At 41.0% G+C, this 18593-nt stretch overlaps 1 protein-coding gene and 1 long non-coding RNA gene across 4 annotated transcripts in view; both read left to right on the top strand.

The window, feature by feature from the left end:
- Positions 1-2147: 2147 nt before the first annotated feature.
- LOC148224077 (uncharacterized) lies at positions 2148-6117 on the top strand. The gene is made up of 2 exons (XR_015803582.1): positions 2148-2239; positions 3114-6117. It is a non-coding gene; the product is annotated as an uncharacterized LOC148224077 (long non-coding RNA).
- A 388-nt stretch (positions 6118-6505) lies between these two features.
- Positions 6506-18593, top strand: part of INTU (inturned planar cell polarity protein) — a 33501-nt gene continuing 21413 nt past the window's right edge. The window contains exons 1-3 of one of the 3 annotated variants that reach the window (XM_014883715.2): positions 6506-6636; positions 10070-10656; positions 18415-18500. In XM_014883715.2, coding sequence (XP_014739201.2) covers positions 6506-6636; positions 10070-10656; positions 18415-18500 — 804 coding nt within the window. Of the gene's footprint in view, positions 6637-6685; positions 6788-10069; positions 10657-18414; positions 18501-18593 lie in introns of those variants that run through there. The other 2 variants (XR_015803437.1, XM_088164177.1) reach the window with 2 other exon arrangements.

Genomic DNA, 18593 nt, shown 5'->3' with positions numbered 1-18593 from the left:
CCTGTCTTTTAACTTTAGAAACTCATGTGCAACTAAGGTCGTGTAAATATATTCAGGAAAAATACAGGGCTCTGAAAGTATCCACTGTATCACTTTTGACTCTCCAATCCTCTTTCATTTTCCAGTTGTGTCACCCATAAATATTCAGTCTAGGCATACTAAATGCGGTAGAAGTTGTAATTCACACCTAGAAAAATATTCTATTTGATTTTAAATTAGTAATTTGGCTATTTATCAGCAATGTGGTGCTTTATGATCTTCCATTTCATAAGCAACACAAAACCTAAGTCACCTTCTCTCATTTTGGCACATTTTGGGGGTCTCTATACTTACATTGACACGTTGCATGTATTTTACCCATGTAAAAGGAAAAAAGAAAAGCTGGCAAGAATCTTGGAAAGGCCTTCTGGACACACAGGGTAATTTTGATGGTAACGTTTGGGGGTTTTGTTGTTTCCTGCTATCAAATTCTAGACCCAGATGTGGTGTTGGTGTTGTCCTAAGTGAATTGGGAAAACACACCCCTGTTGTGTACAAATGAAACATCTCTGCTCCCTCACGGCATAAGAAAGGTACAAAGGCTGAAATATGGATGCTGCCTAAGTGTTTTCCTAAGGCAATGGTGACACAATCACCACAAATTTTCCATTAAGAAAAATCAAAATGATTCTTGATTTCTTTCTGAAATCAAGATGTGGGTATTGAAAAAAGTTCTTTGCTCAGTGCCCACTGTGGAAGCATTATGCTGATCTTGATACTGTACATACCAAACTCCTCCAGTCACTGCTTCTTAGACACAAAATCGTGGTGTACATTCAGCTTCCCTGAAACCCTGGTGCCAAAGATTTCATGGTCACAATTGTTAGTCCTGCTGCTGTTGCTCACCTTGTCAATGGATGATGGTGGTTTTGCATCTTTGACAGGAGTAGGATTCAGAGAGGATTGTCCTTCTCTTAAAATTTCATGCTGGTATCAAAGAAAATAAGGAGTCAAGATTTTAAGAAAAGGAAAAAAAGTTAAGAGGCCTAAATATTCGAGTCACACTACTTGGTGAGAATCCCAGCCACAGACTCACAGTAAGTCTGCATTCATCCTCTCCAAACTGAGTTGTTGCCACCATCTACTCAAGCCAAAAGCTCCAAAAAAAGCTAGAGCTTTTGCTCCATGTGGTGGCCACCATCCCAGAGTTTGGTGCTAAAATATTCAGTGCTTTCTAGTTTACTATCCATTATGTATCATGCCAGCGGGTTCTCCTCTTAATGGTCTTTCTGGGAAACTACTGCATTGCTGAGCTGCTGTAATTACCTTAATTATGCCTGAGGGAATAATGTCTGAGGGAAATTAAAATTAATGGGTTTTAGTTTTACAAGATTGCAAGTCTTTATTAGCTATTGATCTTATGTCACCTGTTGGAGAAAACCTGGAGGAGATGACCATATCTTGAGAAATTCTCATCATTAGAGAAAACTGATCTCATAAAAGAGAGCAGAGAAAATAAATTATGGCAATTCACAGGAAAGAATAAAAACAGTGAAGATATGGGTTTTATACATTCATGTCCCTGTTCATTCAATATACTGCATCAGCATTTTACAGATGGGAACCCAGTAAGGAGTCCTGTGATCATCTGAAACCACTTGTAACTAATGTTTTGTGAAAGAGGGAATCAAAGACTGGATTGGACTTCGTGGGATTGGAAATTATTCATATTGTGATTTAAGGAAAGAAGATCTACTGGGCAATTCACGACTTTGACCAGCAGGAAAATACACGGGGAAAAACTATTTTCTCACATAGCGAGAACTGGGGATGAAGCTCGGGGTGGGGGAATATATCTATGGCTGCAGCTAGGAGCTGCTTTACTGCCTTTATGTGAAAGTCGTGTTTTCACGGTTTGCAAGTTCCTGACAGAAAGCATACCGCGGCCCAGCGCAATCCCTGCAGGAGCAGCCGCGCTCTCCCGGCGGCGCAGGGCGCGTTTCCCCCGCGCCCCGCGGTGCGGCGCCGCTGGGCCCCGGGCGCGGGCGGGCGGCGCGGCGGGGACGGGACGGGACGGGCGGGCTGAGGGGCTCAAGGGTTCCCACCTGCCCGCGGCCGCCCGCAGTCCCGGTGCCGCGGGCCGGGCGATGCGGGGGCGGCGGCCGCCCGCGATGTTCGGGGCGGGCAGGTACAGCATCCCGCGGCCCGTCACCAGGAACCTGGAGGACCTGGACTCGGTGCAGAGCGTCCTGCTGCACAGGTCAGTGCCGGGGACGGGGAGCGGCCGCTGCGGTGGGGGGCGGCTGCCCGAGATCGCTTCCCGAGCTCGGGGGACTCCGGGACTCCTGTCCCTCCGCAGAGCAGCACCCACCAGCCGGAGGGACAGCGGAGCCACCGGATCGCCGGCGAGCTCCTGTTCTGCCCTGGCGGCAAAAGGGCGAGGGGCCGTGTCCTGCTGCCGGGAGCAGGGACTGACCCTGTGTGCGTGGCCAGGGAAGACAAGGGGCGGCTGGCAGTGGCGAGCCCAGGCGCCCTCCGGCTTCCCTCCCTCCTTCCTGGGGAAGGGGGGGACGTACAGGTGAGGGGAGCTACGCCCGGAACTCTTCCATGTGCAGAGAAACGTACTGATACTCTTTGATATGGATTGATGCTGTTGCATCCATGCGTTTTGAACCCTTCTCTAAGGGGAGGCGATAGTGTAGTCTAACTCGCACACAAATCCAAGAGGGATGGGCAAGAAATCCTTAAGTAGATGTACAGGAGGCGGCACGCTGTATGAGAAGCAGCTGCTTTTCCTCCTGCATTCACCATCCCTAACGTGCGATTTTCCACGGTATCCCCCCTCAAAGACCATCTCGACAACAGGATTTTGCCCAATAGGCAGGACTCTGAAAGCCACTCTTAATGGCATTTTCCATGTGCTAGCCGAGAGCCTCAGAAACTTGACAAAGAAAAACGCAGCCCATTGTGCAGAATCCAAGAGAGGCTCGTCCCCAGTTCTGCGAAGTGTCCGTTTCCTGCTCCTCAGCCACGCTGGTTTATCTCCAGCTGCACAGAGAAAGCGCACGGGCACTTCCAGTGCCAGCTCCAAGCCGGCCTTGCTATGGAAACTAACAAGTGGTTCTTAACTCCAGCTCAAGGCGTCAGACGAAGAGCCGTGTGAAATCCATTCCTGTGAGCGCTGGGGATGCAAACACAGAGCGCAGCAAGGAGGGCACGCTGCAATCAGCCTGCTCCGGCATGGCACTCCGAGGCTGCTTCATGCACAGTAAATGTGCTCGTATGCAAACAGAACCCCACGGACTTGTCAGTGACTTAACAGAAAATGTTCTATTTCAGAGCCGGATTAAAAACATGCTGCCCCATCATATTGCTTACGTTAAGATACTCTAAGTGGAAAAAGGATACTCATGCTTGAAACATTTGCATGTTGACTGACTACAAATAATGCTTTTTTTTCCTGCCTGACATGCCTGCTATGAATAGCAGGTGATCCTAAAAAAATTGAAATTTAAAACAGTTAAGGTGAAGTAATAGCAGTAGGAAAAAAAATGAAAATTACAGTTGCTTTTCATTCTGGAGAGAACTTTTAACTCTATAAGTGTTTTTCAAAAGAATGAGATGGGTTGTACTACTCTTCCCAGATTCTTCACAGCTTTCTTCTTATCGGTTTTGTGTTCTTCTGAAATCAGAATTGGATACAGAAAGCTTAAGAAGTCAGAATACTTTATTTCCTTTATTGAGCACTAGAGTGTTTACTCACAAAATTTCTTTTCCTTTGGTCCCAGAGATAGCCTTCATTCTCCGTGGAGTCTGTTTATATGTAAATATCCCAATTAAAATGACAGCCCAATGTCACTCTCCAGGCCACTTTGCTGTGGATGGTCTCTACACAGTCCTGTCAGAGGAGCTGTGAACAGAAGATTCTTAACACAGTCTTACATTGTTTTATGGAAACCTTGTAATCAAAAAAAATCTTAATTATTAAGGAATCATTGTGAAGTATGTATTTTGTCATTTAAGAAAGACTTGGGGAGGGGAAAGTTGTGTTGCTGTCATTAATCTTTTAAAAAGAGGGAATTATTTCTGACATATTTTGCTCATGCTGTGCACTGGAGGAATAAAAAAACCTCCAGGAATCAATAGCTGAAATATAATGTCACTCATGCTTTTTGTTAGTTTTTCTTTCAGTAAAGCAGGTGTTAGCAAGAAACACAACTGAAAAACAAAGATGAAACTATTTTCCTCTTAGTTTTATCTGCAGTGTATCATATGTGTCTGTCCAGTTGTTGGTAGAGCCTTCCTGGAAATATTAAGTGATCTGAAAACAAGCAGCAAGCAAAAAATGAAACATTAATAAGTCACTTAGGGCCTTCTTACCTCATTATCACTAAAGAAGAGCTGTAATTTGAAGCATGGAACCAGTGTGTCCTATGCGCTCTCTTCTTTTAACTTCAGTCTCCTCTGAATATAGGCATGGATCAAGGCAAGTTGTTATTTTTAAAGCACAAGAGTTTCTAAAAGAGGTTAAGCCAAAAAACAAAACAAAACAAAAAGTAACAAGAAACCCATTTTCAGGAAATAAATTTCCACAGGTGGATTTAGTTCTTTGCAGGAACAGCTTATCAGGACAACCTTCAGGCTTTAAATTAGCCACTCCTAAGTGCTCCTTACCCAGCTGTCCAGTGAGGGTGAGCAGTGCTGCCGATGCCACTGATGCCCCCTGGCAGATTTTTACCATCTCCATGTTAAAAGCAGCAATTTGGCATGGAAGGCTCATGGATTCCTTAGTGAGGATCATCAGCCCTAGCTACTCGGATTAAGTGTAAAGTGTCTGCCAGAAGACAAATTATTTCAAGTCCTATCCTAATATTTATGCCCAAGAAATGAGAAGCTTTCCTCTCAAGAGGGATTGTGTGGGAAAATCTGTGTCTTCACTAAAATAAGATCCTGCTGTGTGAGATATATCCTGCAATCTTTAATTGTTCCCACAGCAGTAAAAATTCCACATTCGTTTCAGCAAAGTCTTTAGGTGGCTCCCAGCTACTCCTCTCAGAGGACCAAAGCCTTCCATCATCCTTCCATTCATAATATGCTTATTCCTATAAAATAGCGTGCTGTAAGACCACTGCCTCCTTGAGAGAGAGCCTGCATTTCTCACTTCTTGAGCAAACAACTGGAACCAATTAATCAACTCTTGAACTCAGTGAAATTTAACTAACACAGCACCATCTGGCATTGAGTATCACTTCTCTACAAAAACCCTTCAGTGTGCTGCTCAGTGTATTAAAAGTGCTTACAAGTATAAGCTTAATTATGGAGGGTTGGACAGTGTATCTCATCTACTTCTGAATGAAAGCATAGTAGAACAAACTTTTTTCTTTAGGAAATGTTTTTGTCTTCCCCTCTGGATAAGTTTGTAGTCTTAATAACCATGTAACAGTAAATAGTAATAAATAAATAACAGTAATTAATCTGTGAAATCAGGTCTTGTACAGAGACTTCAGAATGGCCACAGTACTTAATATAGGTATTTTTACTCCAGTTTAAGCCTTAATCACATATCTGTGAGTCCAAAACATTTCTGTCTGTTAATTCGCTTGAAATCACTCCTACTACTATACACTTCCCTAAAACAGTTTCAAGTACAGGAATTTCATACCAGGATTCTGTCACTCCTCCATAGTGTTCCAACACTATAAAACCTCGCTGCTGAAGCTGTGCAAATATCCCACTGAGCAGAGATTAAATCCAGCATATTAAACTGGATGTTCCAACAATTACTCTCCATCCCTTTCCCTGCTCACCATGTGTGTCCTGACGGGTTTACTGACACAGCTACACAGCAAGTTGTCTGCAGGGCTGCCATAGCTCTTGTTTTTCATGGATGTGAATAATTTAAGTCATGAAAACCGAGTAGGATGGTTTGGGTTTTTTTGTCTCTCTTGACTGTGCATGATTTTACACATGTAGACTGTGTGGGATACTTTACGGTGCTTGTTTGGCTCTGTCACATCTTTGTTTCTTCAGAACCGCACTGCTCTCCTGACAAACCTAAGAACCTACTTTAATTTCTCACAGCTCCTTAAATTACTACAATAACACAAAAAATAAAGCACAGAGGCATCCCACTGCTTACCAGCTAACGCGAGAATCAGTTTGTACCTCATGTTTCCCCCTCCTGATCAGTGTCTGGTTACAGTGCTCGGAGCCTCACCTCAGGACTCTCGAGTTTCATTAACTGTGTCTTTTATGGGACAGCGACTGGGACTTTGGAATCAGGCAGCTAAATAAAGTCTGATTCTCCATGATGCGTTCCTGTCGAGCCAGGGAAAGACGTTTGAGGGCTGGGGGAGGCTGGGCACATGGAAATCCCCCTCACAATGTAGGATTTACCCTCACGGAGGGACGGCCGGGCCCTCACGGCCGGGTCCTCGCGCTTCCCGCCGTCTCCATGGCGCGCGGGGCGCCGGCCAATGGGAGGGCGCGGCGCGCGTCACGTGCCCCCGCGCGGCGCGCGGCTGTCATGGCGTCCGCGGGGCCCGGCGGGAGCGGCGCTGCCGCGGGGATGGAGCCGGCCGGGGGAGAAGGCGCTGAGCCCGCGGGCACCGGCAGCGAGAGCGGCTCCTGCGGCTCCTCGCTGTCTGCCAGCTCCGAGTAAGGGCGGGCCCGGGAAGGGCGAGCCGCGGTGGCCGTGGGAGGTGTCCGGCAGTGCCTCCATGCTGCGGGCTGCCCCTGCGCTGAGCCCGGCATCCCAGCTGGGAGGCGCAGGGGAAAGAGGGACTTGGCACACGCCAAAGCAAGAAAGGTGTTGGCTTTCTCTTTTAAGTCACAAGGCGGTTCTGTTATAGTACATGTTTTAAAGTTACAAATGCGTCCTCCAGGGTTTTAATGTATTTGTGTATTTTTTAATTCGGATGAAGTTCAACTTACGTCAGCTTGGTTCCTTGTGTTAAAACAGCTCTGTTTGACACTTCAGATGTGTATTTCAAGGTCTAATCAATAGCGTTTCATTCAGCGTGTTGCTTTCATCATGCTGTGCAGCGGAGGGGGAAAAAAAGAATTAAGTGGGCGAAGTTAGAATTGTATTCAAGTGCAGTTTAATTTGTAGTTGCCCTGTACCACTGGCTCAGAGGCAAAGCTGTTGTATGTACACCTACCTTACTTTATTCTTATATTTATGAGCCAGAATTCAACAGTAAAATTTCAGCCTGAAGCTATTTTTTATATATATTTCGTGTGTTTGGGTTTTTTCTTTTCTCAATTCTTTCATCTAAAATGCCGTTTTGCTGTCATTCGTTATATATGTTTATGGGATAAAGCTGTTCTACAGATTTCAGCACATGTCTAATACTCGTAATAATATGTGCAATACTTTTAATAATTTATCTGTATAACAAGCAGAACTTGGATCCTTCCTTTGTAATTTATCTTTCTTCCATAAATGGACAGTTTCAATCAGCACCGTTTTTCAGCCATTTACCCCAAGGACGAAATAATCTGGGATCAGTGAAACTACTCTTACAGAAATGCAGGACTTCAAGTTTTTTAGCTCCCTTGACTGAAGCTTCCAGTCCTAGAGGCAAGTTGAGGTTATTGTGTAAGCATTTGTTTTGACACAAGGGAAAACAGATCAAAATAAGAATTTTTTTCCCCCTCTTTTTTCCTTCCTTGCTTGGTTTAAATTTTTTGTGACAGTACAGCATTAGGGGGAAAACCTCTCGTCCTAGGTGCAGACTTCTGGTTTCAGATTTGCTTTTCCAGATGTCTGTGTAGATCTGTATTGGGAAAGTGAGAGTTTTTTTACAGTGTAGTTCTCTCCAGAGTGGTTCTGTTTGGGTGAACCCAGAGTAAACACCAGACATGCCCACACCATTTTTTTTCCCCTGGTCCATATTGTTTTAATAAAAATAGAGAACAAAGCTGGAGAACATAAGTGTATGTACTGACATCCAGGCTGAAATTTTGACATCTACCCCAAAGAAGAAACAGCTTTTCCAATGATCACAGTCTCTTTTAAAGAGGGGATAAAAATGCTATCATACATGACAGGAGTTTTTGTTAATCCATTAATGTAAATTTCTAGTGTTTCCTTTTTTGTTTGGGTTTGGGGGTTTTGGTTTCTTTTGTTTGTTTTGGTTGGGTTTTATTGGGGTTTTTGAGGGAGGTTTTTGTTTGTTTATTTGTTTGTTTTTGCTTAATTTGCTTACATATGCCAGGAAGTGGGAGTACTCCTTTAAAAAACAAACCAAGGAAAAACTCTTCTCATGTTATTTCTTGCCTACTACCTTCTGAGAGATGTTGGATCAGAAAGAGTGTGCCCTTGACAACCTTTAGGTTTTGTTAGCATTCTGATACTTGCTTGCATAAGGATTTGGAGGAAGACTCAGCAGAAATCACAAACTTGGATTTATCCCTCAGGTATAGCCAAATTATCACAAATGGTGGCTCTTCTTTTAAACTATCTATTTGGGCAAAAAAAGCTAATAAATGCAGAGGAGATTGGATCTATGGAAGAAACATCACCTTAGACTTTTCTCAACAACTGGGGCTCCAGAAAGAGAGTAATGCCAGTGTTTTCTCTATTGTTACTCCAGCCATATCCTCCATTAAAGGTGCAATGTCTGTATAATGTTCTCTATTCAGCTAAACTTTGAAACTTTTTCATTTATCTGTGTTTCAAATTAATGCTCTATTTGAATATTTTTTACTAGCTTTAAACCAGATTTGCACTCTTTATTCAGTAAAAGTAGTTCAAGTGTAAAATGTATTCATGTGTGTTAACTTTAAACTACTGTATAATTATGATGTAAGTCTCCAGTCTCATTTTTCGTTATATGATTTTTATGGAGCAGAGTGTTCTCATCTGGTTAGGAAGAATTAACTGGTCTTGTCTATTCCTGAAAATCTTCCATGCAGAACAGATAATTAAACCTCTGAGTGCTCTTCTTACTTTGGCCATTACTGATCCTCATGTATCTGGAGGAACACTCCATGGTTCACCTTGAGGCTCATTTGGTCTGTTGCCCCTCAGCAGGCATTTTTTGGTTGTTTTTTTTTTTTTCCTCAGCCAGAAGAGTATGATTTCCTTCAGTCTCCTTCCCTTTAAATGTGTTTATAGGCTACTTAGCATTTGTCTGTCTGCTCTGGGTATGTTCCAGTTATTACATCTTTATTAAAACCTACTATCCAAAACTGGACATGGCTGACACATCACCATTGCCAAATTAGGACAAAAATTCTTTTGCACTGTGCTGATGATGTTTCTGTTATATCCTAGGGCTGCTTTGCCTTTGCTTTGCAAAAGTGTCTGTCTCACTCTTGACTTTGGGTGATCCACACCAGCTGCCAGATCCTGTTTCTGTAGCAGTGCTGCCTCTTTGCATTTTTAGTGTGTATTTTTGCATATGCTGTTTGGAACTTTGCTTTTAAAAACTGTTGCCTAGATTTCATCTTAGATTGTTTTATTGTTTTTTTTTTTTTTTAATGTTAAATCTAAGTGATTTTTAAAATGTTTATCTTCTCTTTCCAAAGGGCTGGCAGTGCAATCTGTGTTCCCATAGCATTACAGAATATGCTGAGTTAGATGGAGCCCTCAAGGATAAACAAATCCATCTTCAGGACCACCTCAAAAATCATGCCATGAATATATTACAAATGCACAAGGGAAAAAATAATGGGAGATAACAAATAGAATGGAATTTTTTCTCTTAAGGGGAAGTCCTATCATGCATGTGAATATAATTGCTAATTAAAACTTGCACGTCAAAGAAATGTTTGTTTTCTGAAAAGAGAACCCTGCTTTTTGCAATGGCTGTTTTCCTCTAAGGCATTGGAAGAAACTGTTTTTTTGGTGAGAGGGATGTCTTTCCTTGCCATATCCATCATTTATGTAAAACAAGCTCTAACCCTCATGGCAGACTTAAAGCAGTTGAGCTGTCAGTGTTCAGGAGGCAACTATTTTTTTTCCCTGCTTTTTATTCAACCCTTGCACTTTCTCTGTCCCCTCCGTACTTAAAATAATCAGATCTCACTTGCACAGTGACCTTCCTTATTAGAACTTATTAGATCATTCTTTTTTCTTTTCCAGTGACCTTGAGCCTGAGTGGTTGGATAGTGTGCAGAAAAATGGAGAATTATTTTATTTAGAATTAAGTGAAAGTGAAGAAGAAATTCTGCTGCAGAACAGCTGTCCAGAAATGCCAGCAGTGAATCATGTCAGGTTTCGTGAAAATGAAGCTGAAATTATTCAAGAGGGATCACGAAAGCAAAGCAAGTATGAACTGAAGAAATGGACCAAAATGCTAAAAAAGAAGAGTCTTTTACCAAAACGTTCTGGTAAGAAAGGCAGTGGAAGCTGCGATGTGCTCCCCTCTGGTCCTACTTCCATATTGAAACACCGGTCTGCTCAGAAAATGGGTGTCCCTGTTCAGCAAAAATACAAAGATGTATCTGTTTATGTAAATCCCAGAAAACTCTACAGTGCTGGGGAAGAAGAGCAGCAGAGGCTGCTGGAGGCCTTAGTAGGGATTGTCCATCAGTCTTCATGGAGCAGCAGAAGAGTGGAAAAACAAGGCAGCAGGGATAAAGCCACCAGAGGAGTCAGTGAAGAGAAGCTTGTGGTACATGGCTTGGTGCCAGGTAGTTCTGCAATGAAAACAGGTCAAATCCTGATTGGTAAGTAACTGAAGGAATAGCTAACTTCTGCACTCTTCCTTCAATATGAAGATTTATGGGTTTTTTTACTGTTAGAGGCAGCTGTATTGAATATTCCTGAGACGTAAGCAATTACATCAGTTCTTGAGGGATTATTTTAAGTCAGTGTCATTGCATCTGATGGTTTGTTGCCTAGTCAGTTTTACTGCATGACTGATTCTAAGAACATGTGGTGTAACATGAAAGGTGTCAATACAGTAAGGAGATGACCATCTTCAGTGTTCAGAGACTGAGAAGCTTGGAGCAAGAAATATCCCACCATCACCTTTAGCTCAGAATTTGATCTGAGGATTTGCTCAGTAGGTAAGTGGGACTGAAGTAAACCTGTAGTCTGCCAGATACTGTATTTAGATTTCCTTCTTCTCCACAACATCCCCCTTAGATAAAAGGCTTTACTGTATGTTATCAATGGATTTTGTATCATAAAAATGAGGGAAAAAATACTGAGTAAGATAGAATCTTATGTTACAAACTTTAAACCAAACAGCCTTGTTTGGTTATTTTTCTGTTTAGCAAGTCCAACAGCAGCTTCCTCAGCAGCTGTGACTTTGGGGGGCTCCAGATCCATGGCAGGGTTGCAGTTTGGGGAGGCAGTGAGCCAGTACAGCCTTTGTTTTGGTTTGGCTGCTCAGGCACTTCCATGAGCTGAGGAAATAACCTGGCAGCAAACTAACCCCGAAGAGAAATTGGCTGTCCAGTATTTTGCTGGTGCAGTAAGTTAAACTTGGATCCCAGAAGGTCTGACAGGCACCCAGAGGTGAATGATGGAGGGGAATGAGCTGCTGTGAGGGGTAATGAGGGAACAGAAATACTCCCACTCCCAGCATTGAGATCACTCAGAACTTGGCACTCACAGGACATCAACCTTGGACACAGTAAATGTGGGACAACCAGGCCACTTCTGTAAAGGGTGAAAGATTATTTCATTATCCTTGAAGCTCACAGAGTGGGAGAGCAAAGATGTGATGTTGGTTAGAAGATCATTAAAAATCTTAATGCTATAAGTAGCACAAATCCCACAAAGTCAGCATGAGTGCTTTTGAAATTCCAGTGCTGTGTGTATAAAAAGGCACATCGTGCTTCGACTGGCTGATTGCTCCAGCACGTGTTTTTGGTAGAGATGCTAAAGAATACTCTAGAGGGAAAATTGGATAACTTTCAAATTTTACCAGCAAGAACTGATTAGTCAAAAAGTGGGGGATGTGGGCTGAGGGGGAGGAGAGAGCAAGTTTCAACTTCATCTGCTTAAGGGTGTTTAATCTAATTAGTGTAAGAGTGGGTGTTTGTAACCTGTAAGTTAATTTTAGGACACAGATTTGTAAATAAGATTTTTGTGAGAGAAGGTGTGAAGTCAGAACAGTGTAGGCAAGTACCAGATCCAGGAGATGAAGCTGACCTAACCAGAGATAGTATTTCATCTGCTGCACTTAATGCTTCCCAGAGCTAGTGAGGATGAACACTGTGGGGTTTTTTTTGTTTCTTTCAAATAGAAGAACATTTAGCTTAATCTAAGAAGAGTCTTGCACTTTATTATGTCCTAGGTTATCATCAACCCTTGCCTTGTTTTTTTGCACATTGAAAATGAAATCGTTTTAAGCAGACTGGGGTTATTCAGCTCTAAACTGGGAAAATGAGATGTCTTCAGTGCCAACACTGGAAAATGTATAATTTTCATATAAAAATACTTTCAAATTATATATCTATAGTGATGCTGAGTACTCTGGAATTTTTATGTGGTGTCTAGAAATAGGGATGCTTTGCATAAATTAGATGTTCATATTTCAGTCTTGTCTGCATAAAGAATATACAGTAAAAAAAATTCTGTTCTTGTCAAAAATCTGTCCAGTTTACTGCTTCTGTACTGCACATCACAGGATGGGATAGCTGTGGTGTACACCTAAAGCCTGATTTAGAAGCAACTAGAGTTTAATAGGTAGCTCCTCAGATTGTCACAGGAGCTGAAGTTTGTCAGGAAGTTCAAGAACAATAGCAGTAGTACTTTGCCTTTCAGTTGTTCTTGATCAAAGTAGGTTTTAGGAGTCGTGTGGAGAATTGTGGAAACAGCCAGTAAAGGACATTTTTGTGGTCAGTCTAAAACTGAAGAATCAGCACAAAAGTGAGCAGCTTCTTAGGCCATCACAAAGGATGAACACCTGATCAGCACAGCATGATGCCTGCTGGCTGCTCTGGTCATAACTTTCTTCATCTCCATTGACCTGTATGCACATAAATATTAACCTGTTCTTGTTCAGCTTTTTAACATTTCAGTGACCTTCAGTGGTCCAGGCCAGCTTGCCTTTTATGAGGCAAATCCATATTATATTTTCCTTTAAAAATACATGCTTTAAAATGACATCTGGTTGTCTTCCTGGTGACCAGTTTGCAGCACTCATTTTGACTCACAAAATGGTTTATACTTCAGCATTTTTAGTAGAAGTAACTTCTTTTTCCATCCTTAATAATCACTTTCCTCAGGTGACTTCTCATATTTGTTTTGAATTGTGTATCCCTTATAGCTTTGAACACTTAAAACATCTGTTTATTATTTGTGCAATACACTTTAATTTTTGGTTTTGAGATTGCATATGGAAGTCGTAAGTCTTGTTGCTGTACTTTATTAACCAAGTGGAATGCAGGCGCTGACCATATGAAAGTAAATAAAACAGTTTTGCAAGCTAAAAAACCCTGCTGCTTTGTAACTCTAAAAAGATGGCACTCTATCCATGTGTTGTTTATCAGTTCATTTATCTTTTTTATTGTATTTTTGTTTTTACATTTAGCAGGCCAGCATCCATCTTAAATTTTCAAAACAGGAAAGCCCTCATTGATTTTTAAACTCATTGCCACTTTCATTTTGGTTGAGATTAAATACAGTTGCTTCTATCTTGTGCTTTTTAAGTCTTTTTTATTCTTGGCAAAACATTTTCCTTGCTTCAGTTAATTTGCAACATTATGCAAAGCTTGGTCTGCTGTGGAAAATTTGGAGCGTATCTTCAAAGTGGAAAAACAACTCAAAACACTCACATTTAGATCCTGACAAATAAGGGTAATGCCATTATAATTTGGTTCCCACCCCCCTTCAAATTGAAACCTGTTAGATTCATGTTGGGGAAAAGTTCTTGTAAATGCTGAAGAGCATCATCTTTGCCACAGTACAAGTCAAAAATTAATTCCAATGACACTGAAAATACAGCAAAGCTCTTTTCACTAGCAAAGCATACTGTTGTTATCCTCTTTGAAAGTATTTTATTGCTCTCATAACCAAATAGCTCAGCATGAATCTTCTCATTTTATCAGTACGTACCATTGGCAAAAATTTGTGAAAACTGCCCACTGACAAGGATTAATTGTGTTTGATAGTAAACATGGGCTATAATAATCCAGTTTTGAACATGTATGCAAATGCTACAGCTGCTGTGGCAAACTTTACTTGAAAGGTCCTTGGAGTCCTGTCAGGAAAAAAAGCCCTTGAAAGGGCCAAAATACTCCAAGGGTTTGAGATTTTTATGTGGAATTACCATACCTGGTGTATTTGTTGAAAAGACTCTCCAGAGTAGAGATGTTGGGCTCACAAGATGGAAACAGAGTTTGTGTAAGCTTTGCTGTGTTCTCATTGTGGTGTTTGGGATGTGGCTTTTGTTCTTTTAATCTCCTCTTAAACCAGCACTGGTTTGGATGAAAGCAGTCTGTTAATGTATAAAGTAATTGATCTGCCTTTCTTCAGTAGGGATGCATTCCAGAGTTTGCCTTTTTTTGGAAAGGCCTATGGGAACTTATAAAGTCATTACCAAGAACAGAGAAAACTAAATATCAGGATGGAGGACACTTTTGTCATGGAATCCTCTCCCGTGGAAACAACTTGATTCTCATGATTTCAGAAAAATAATGTGCACTTCCCATCACAGTATAGAAGTGGTGCTTACTTGCCAGTCAGTGTTCCTGAGCTTAATCCAATGGGGATCTACTTTTAGAAATGGTGCTTGCAGGTTTATCTCTAGGGAAGGGATGGTTAACAGAAGTCATGGTTATCTGATGAGGACAGATAAAATAGAAAGAATTCCTGCCTTGTTTCTGTTTCATCACTCAAGTAAAGTTCAGCCCTGCTTAACATTGTGCAGAGAACATGCATGGATGTCTTACAGTTTCTTTGTGAACTGAGAATCTTGCCACAGTAGATGATAGAACTCAGAAGCTTGATCATTGATTATGATGAGATTTAAGTAAAGCTTACTTCATTTCTTAAAGAGAGTCATAGAATCATAGAACAGTTTGGGTTGGAAGAGTCCCTAAAGGTCATTAGTGCTAACCCCACACTACACCCATCCAGCCTGGCCTTGAACACTCCCAGGGATGGGGCAGCCACAGCTCTGCTGGGCAACCTGTGCCAGGGCCTCACCACCCTCACAGGAAAGATTCTCTTCTTAATGTGTAATCTAAACTACTCTCTTTCAGAAAGACATGTCTTTTTTCTAAATGCAAGTTTTTTGGCTTAAGGAATGATACCTTGGAGCTGCCTGAAGAAAATTCCTTTCTTCTATGGCAGTGGCTCACTGCATCTCTAAAAATGGAACTGAGTGATACTTTTGTTTTGATGTTTCTCCCTATATCTGTAATTCAGTGTTGTTTTAGATTGAGATGGTTTGACTTAACTCTGCAGACCATTGAGTTAGACCAACTTAAACAATTGCAAAAACTCTAAACTTTGGTATCATTTAACCTGAATTGTTTAAGCATTAGGTAAGTGAAATTAGATTAAGCTTCATACAATTGCATTAATTTTTTGACATAATTAACGTCTGAAGACCTGAATCAGTCTGTCTTTCTGTAAGTTCTCACACTGCTAAAGGGCAAGAAACAATTCTCAAATCAAATGTAGATGTCAAGCTCTTAAAAAAAGAACGACTTGCATGTATTAACTCTTTCACTGCAGTTAATTATCACACTGACTAGATCTTGTGGTCATGTCCTACTTTAAGATTTCTCTGGTTTCATAATTTTACTCAGCTCATACTTTGCCCAGTGATGTTATTTATTCTGTTACTTCATAGTCTCTATTCTTTGACTGCAGTTGTGTGTGGCAAAAAGAAAAGTAGCAAAAAATGCAAACACCTACCCTCACTGCCTCCACCCCCAATTCTGGAAAATCCATACTAATCAGGAAAGATTTTCTGTTGTGTATCAAGTTGCTCTTCTTTGATAGTGCTACAGCATTTCCTGGCAGAAGGAAGGCAGCCTTACAGGACTGCTTGGGCTGTGTGCTCTGGAAAGCTGTTCCATGTATGGTCCATGATTACATTTTTACCAATTGGATGGAATAAATATTTACTGCTGCAATGAAAGTTTTACATGTGTACATTAGGGATTGAATAAATAAAACATTTGGAGTATGCAACATGTAAATACTGATGGCTCTTCTCCTTTCCAAGTGTCTTTGTCTATTCCACCCTGGAAGATGTGGTTCCAAAATATTCCCTCAAGTGCTAAGGTGGGGATGTCTTCACAAAGTGTGTGCAGCTCCTCTGAATGGATTTACAACAGAATTCCTAAGGATCCAGTCAAACAAACAACACAACTTTTGTTTTAAGCAGATGAGTTTGAGTACAAGAGCAATTTATGCTTTCTCTTGTAGTTGTGAATAATGATCTTTAATACAGTATTCTTAACAAAGAGCATAGTAATCCTGTTTATAATTCTTGTTATATTAGAGTAGCCTGAGTGCTCTGCTTTTCATTATTAATTTTCATGTCCTGGGGCTCTGGCGTGGACTTAGTGAGTTCCTTTAAATGCTGTTTAACTTCCAGCTTTTCTGTCTTTGAATTACTGTTGTGTTGAAGATTTGACAGGCTAAAACTTAACTGTGCTTTGCATCAAGAAACACAGAGGTTAGGGACAGAACTATTTCTTGAAAAAGTTAAAACATTTTTATGTGTAGAGTAAAATGTAACCTTTTCTTGGTTTTGCATTCAGAAGTAGGAATTAATTTCCCTTTAATGTAAAAGAAGAGTGAGCAACTGGTTGTTGCCTGGTGTATTAAAGAGGAATATTGCTTGCATTTTGGAGATATTCAGTGTTTCCTTACTGATGGTTAGCTCAGAATAATGTTCTGTCTCTTGTTGGCCTTGATTGTGTGTTGTACTGATTTTGAGCAATCAGCCTTGTACCTGGGAAAAATCCCAGCTGCAATTTAAAGGTATTTAAAACAAGGTAGAACATAGAAATAATGCTAACTGTCAGTCTTCTTCTGTACTTGAACATTCTGTGGCCTTGAATAGATTTTAGGGAAGCGAGAGACCTTAGAGACTCAGGCTGTGCTTTTCCACAGTGTGCATGTCATTAGCACTGGCACATTAGCATTTGTGTCAGTTCGAGCTGAGCAAGTCTCCTCCCTGGAAAATTGAAATACACTTTGAACCTTACAGTGGTTCAGTGCTTTAGTTCTGCAGTTGATGACATCTTTGTTGCCAAGTCAAGGCTTAAAATATAACTATGCTAAAAATGCACTTTTGCTGCAAATCCATATCCTTTTTCTAATCCCTTTGCACAGCCTGAGTGATGAAGGCTGTGTTAACCTTGGAGAGGATGTGGAGGTACTTTCTAGGGGAGTCTGTGTGCAGCTCAAGCAAAAGGAAGCTCGGTTTTCACGGTGGAAAGTGCCACCAAAGAAAATCAAGTAGAAAGTAAGGCTTATTTTATTACTCTAAAGCTGAATATTTGGCTCTAGTGAAGGAACCAATGAACCATCAAATCCGGGTGCCACTGGCAGTCACTTCTTACAGTTCTTGTCAAAAATTTATGTTGCCTCATCTCAGGTAGTTTGCTGTAAGCACCTTTATTGGAAAGTTTTTTAGAAATTTAGAATCTTCCAATTTCCACCCTAGCTGCTTTCTCACCTAGGCTCTGCTCACCTTGTTTTTAACCAACAGATTCTTAATTTCCCGTGGTTGCTGCAGTATTACTTCTGTCTATCTGATCTCATTTGATTTCTTTTTTCTTGAGCACAGGTGAATAGGACTGTAAGGAATACTTTGGATGGGATCACTCGCCTACATTCCAAGGAAAGACCAAACAATGAATGGTCAAAAACCCTTTTATTTTTACTTTCCAATTTCTATTCTTTTTCACAGGTCTATGTAGTTTTATCTCTCGATGTTATTTTACTTTTATGTTTTCTAGCTTCACAAGTTTGTTTTCTTTTCCACAGGTCTCATATCCATCCCTCTTACATACTCCATGCTTAAACATGCATCTTTTTGAGAGGGATGAGGCATGGGTTATCAATTAATTACCACTGGAATACTTCTTGAGAATATTTTTCTTCCCAGTTTGATTTTTGTACTTTAAACTGGAAGGTGGATTTAAAGTTTGCAAGCTATAAGTGAGTTCTGCTTGCTTTTAAGTTGGTGCCTTTAATTTTGCAAACCTTCTCCTCTTGCAGTTAATGACTTTGTCTTTGGGAACCTAAGGGGTTTTTTTCCCCATTTCCAGTGATGGTAAGGGTGTCAGATGTAGAAAACACAAGATGCCATTAGTAAATGAGACTGAGGTAATAGACTAAAAGTGGTAAATGTTGTATGTAGCAAACATCTACTTAAATACAACAAATGGACATTTATGACAGCTTGAATGGCAAATTAATTTTTTTAAATAAGAAACTGTTTTACTCTGTATTGTGATGCAGTAGCAACTGAATTTCTCGTTTTCTGTCTGTTCCACCTCCAGGAGATGTTCTCGTTGCTGTAAATGATGTCGATGTGAATTCTGAAAACATAGAGAGGGTTTTGTCTTGCATTCCAGGTCCTATGCAGGTACAGTATACAGTACAGTTGAACATTTATCCCAAAAGTCCTCTGTAAAAGTTAGTACTGCTTCTAACCTTTTTTCTCTGAGGAAACAAAATT

The sequence above is a fragment of the Sturnus vulgaris genome, chromosome 4 (assembly GCF_052056855.1).
Source record: "Sturnus vulgaris isolate bStuVul1 chromosome 4, bStuVul1.hap1, whole genome shotgun sequence".
Classification (NCBI taxonomy): Eukaryota; Metazoa; Chordata; class Aves; order Passeriformes; family Sturnidae; genus Sturnus; species Sturnus vulgaris.
The sequence above is the reverse complement of the archived record's forward strand: the minus strand, read 5'-3'. Positions and strand labels throughout refer to the sequence as shown.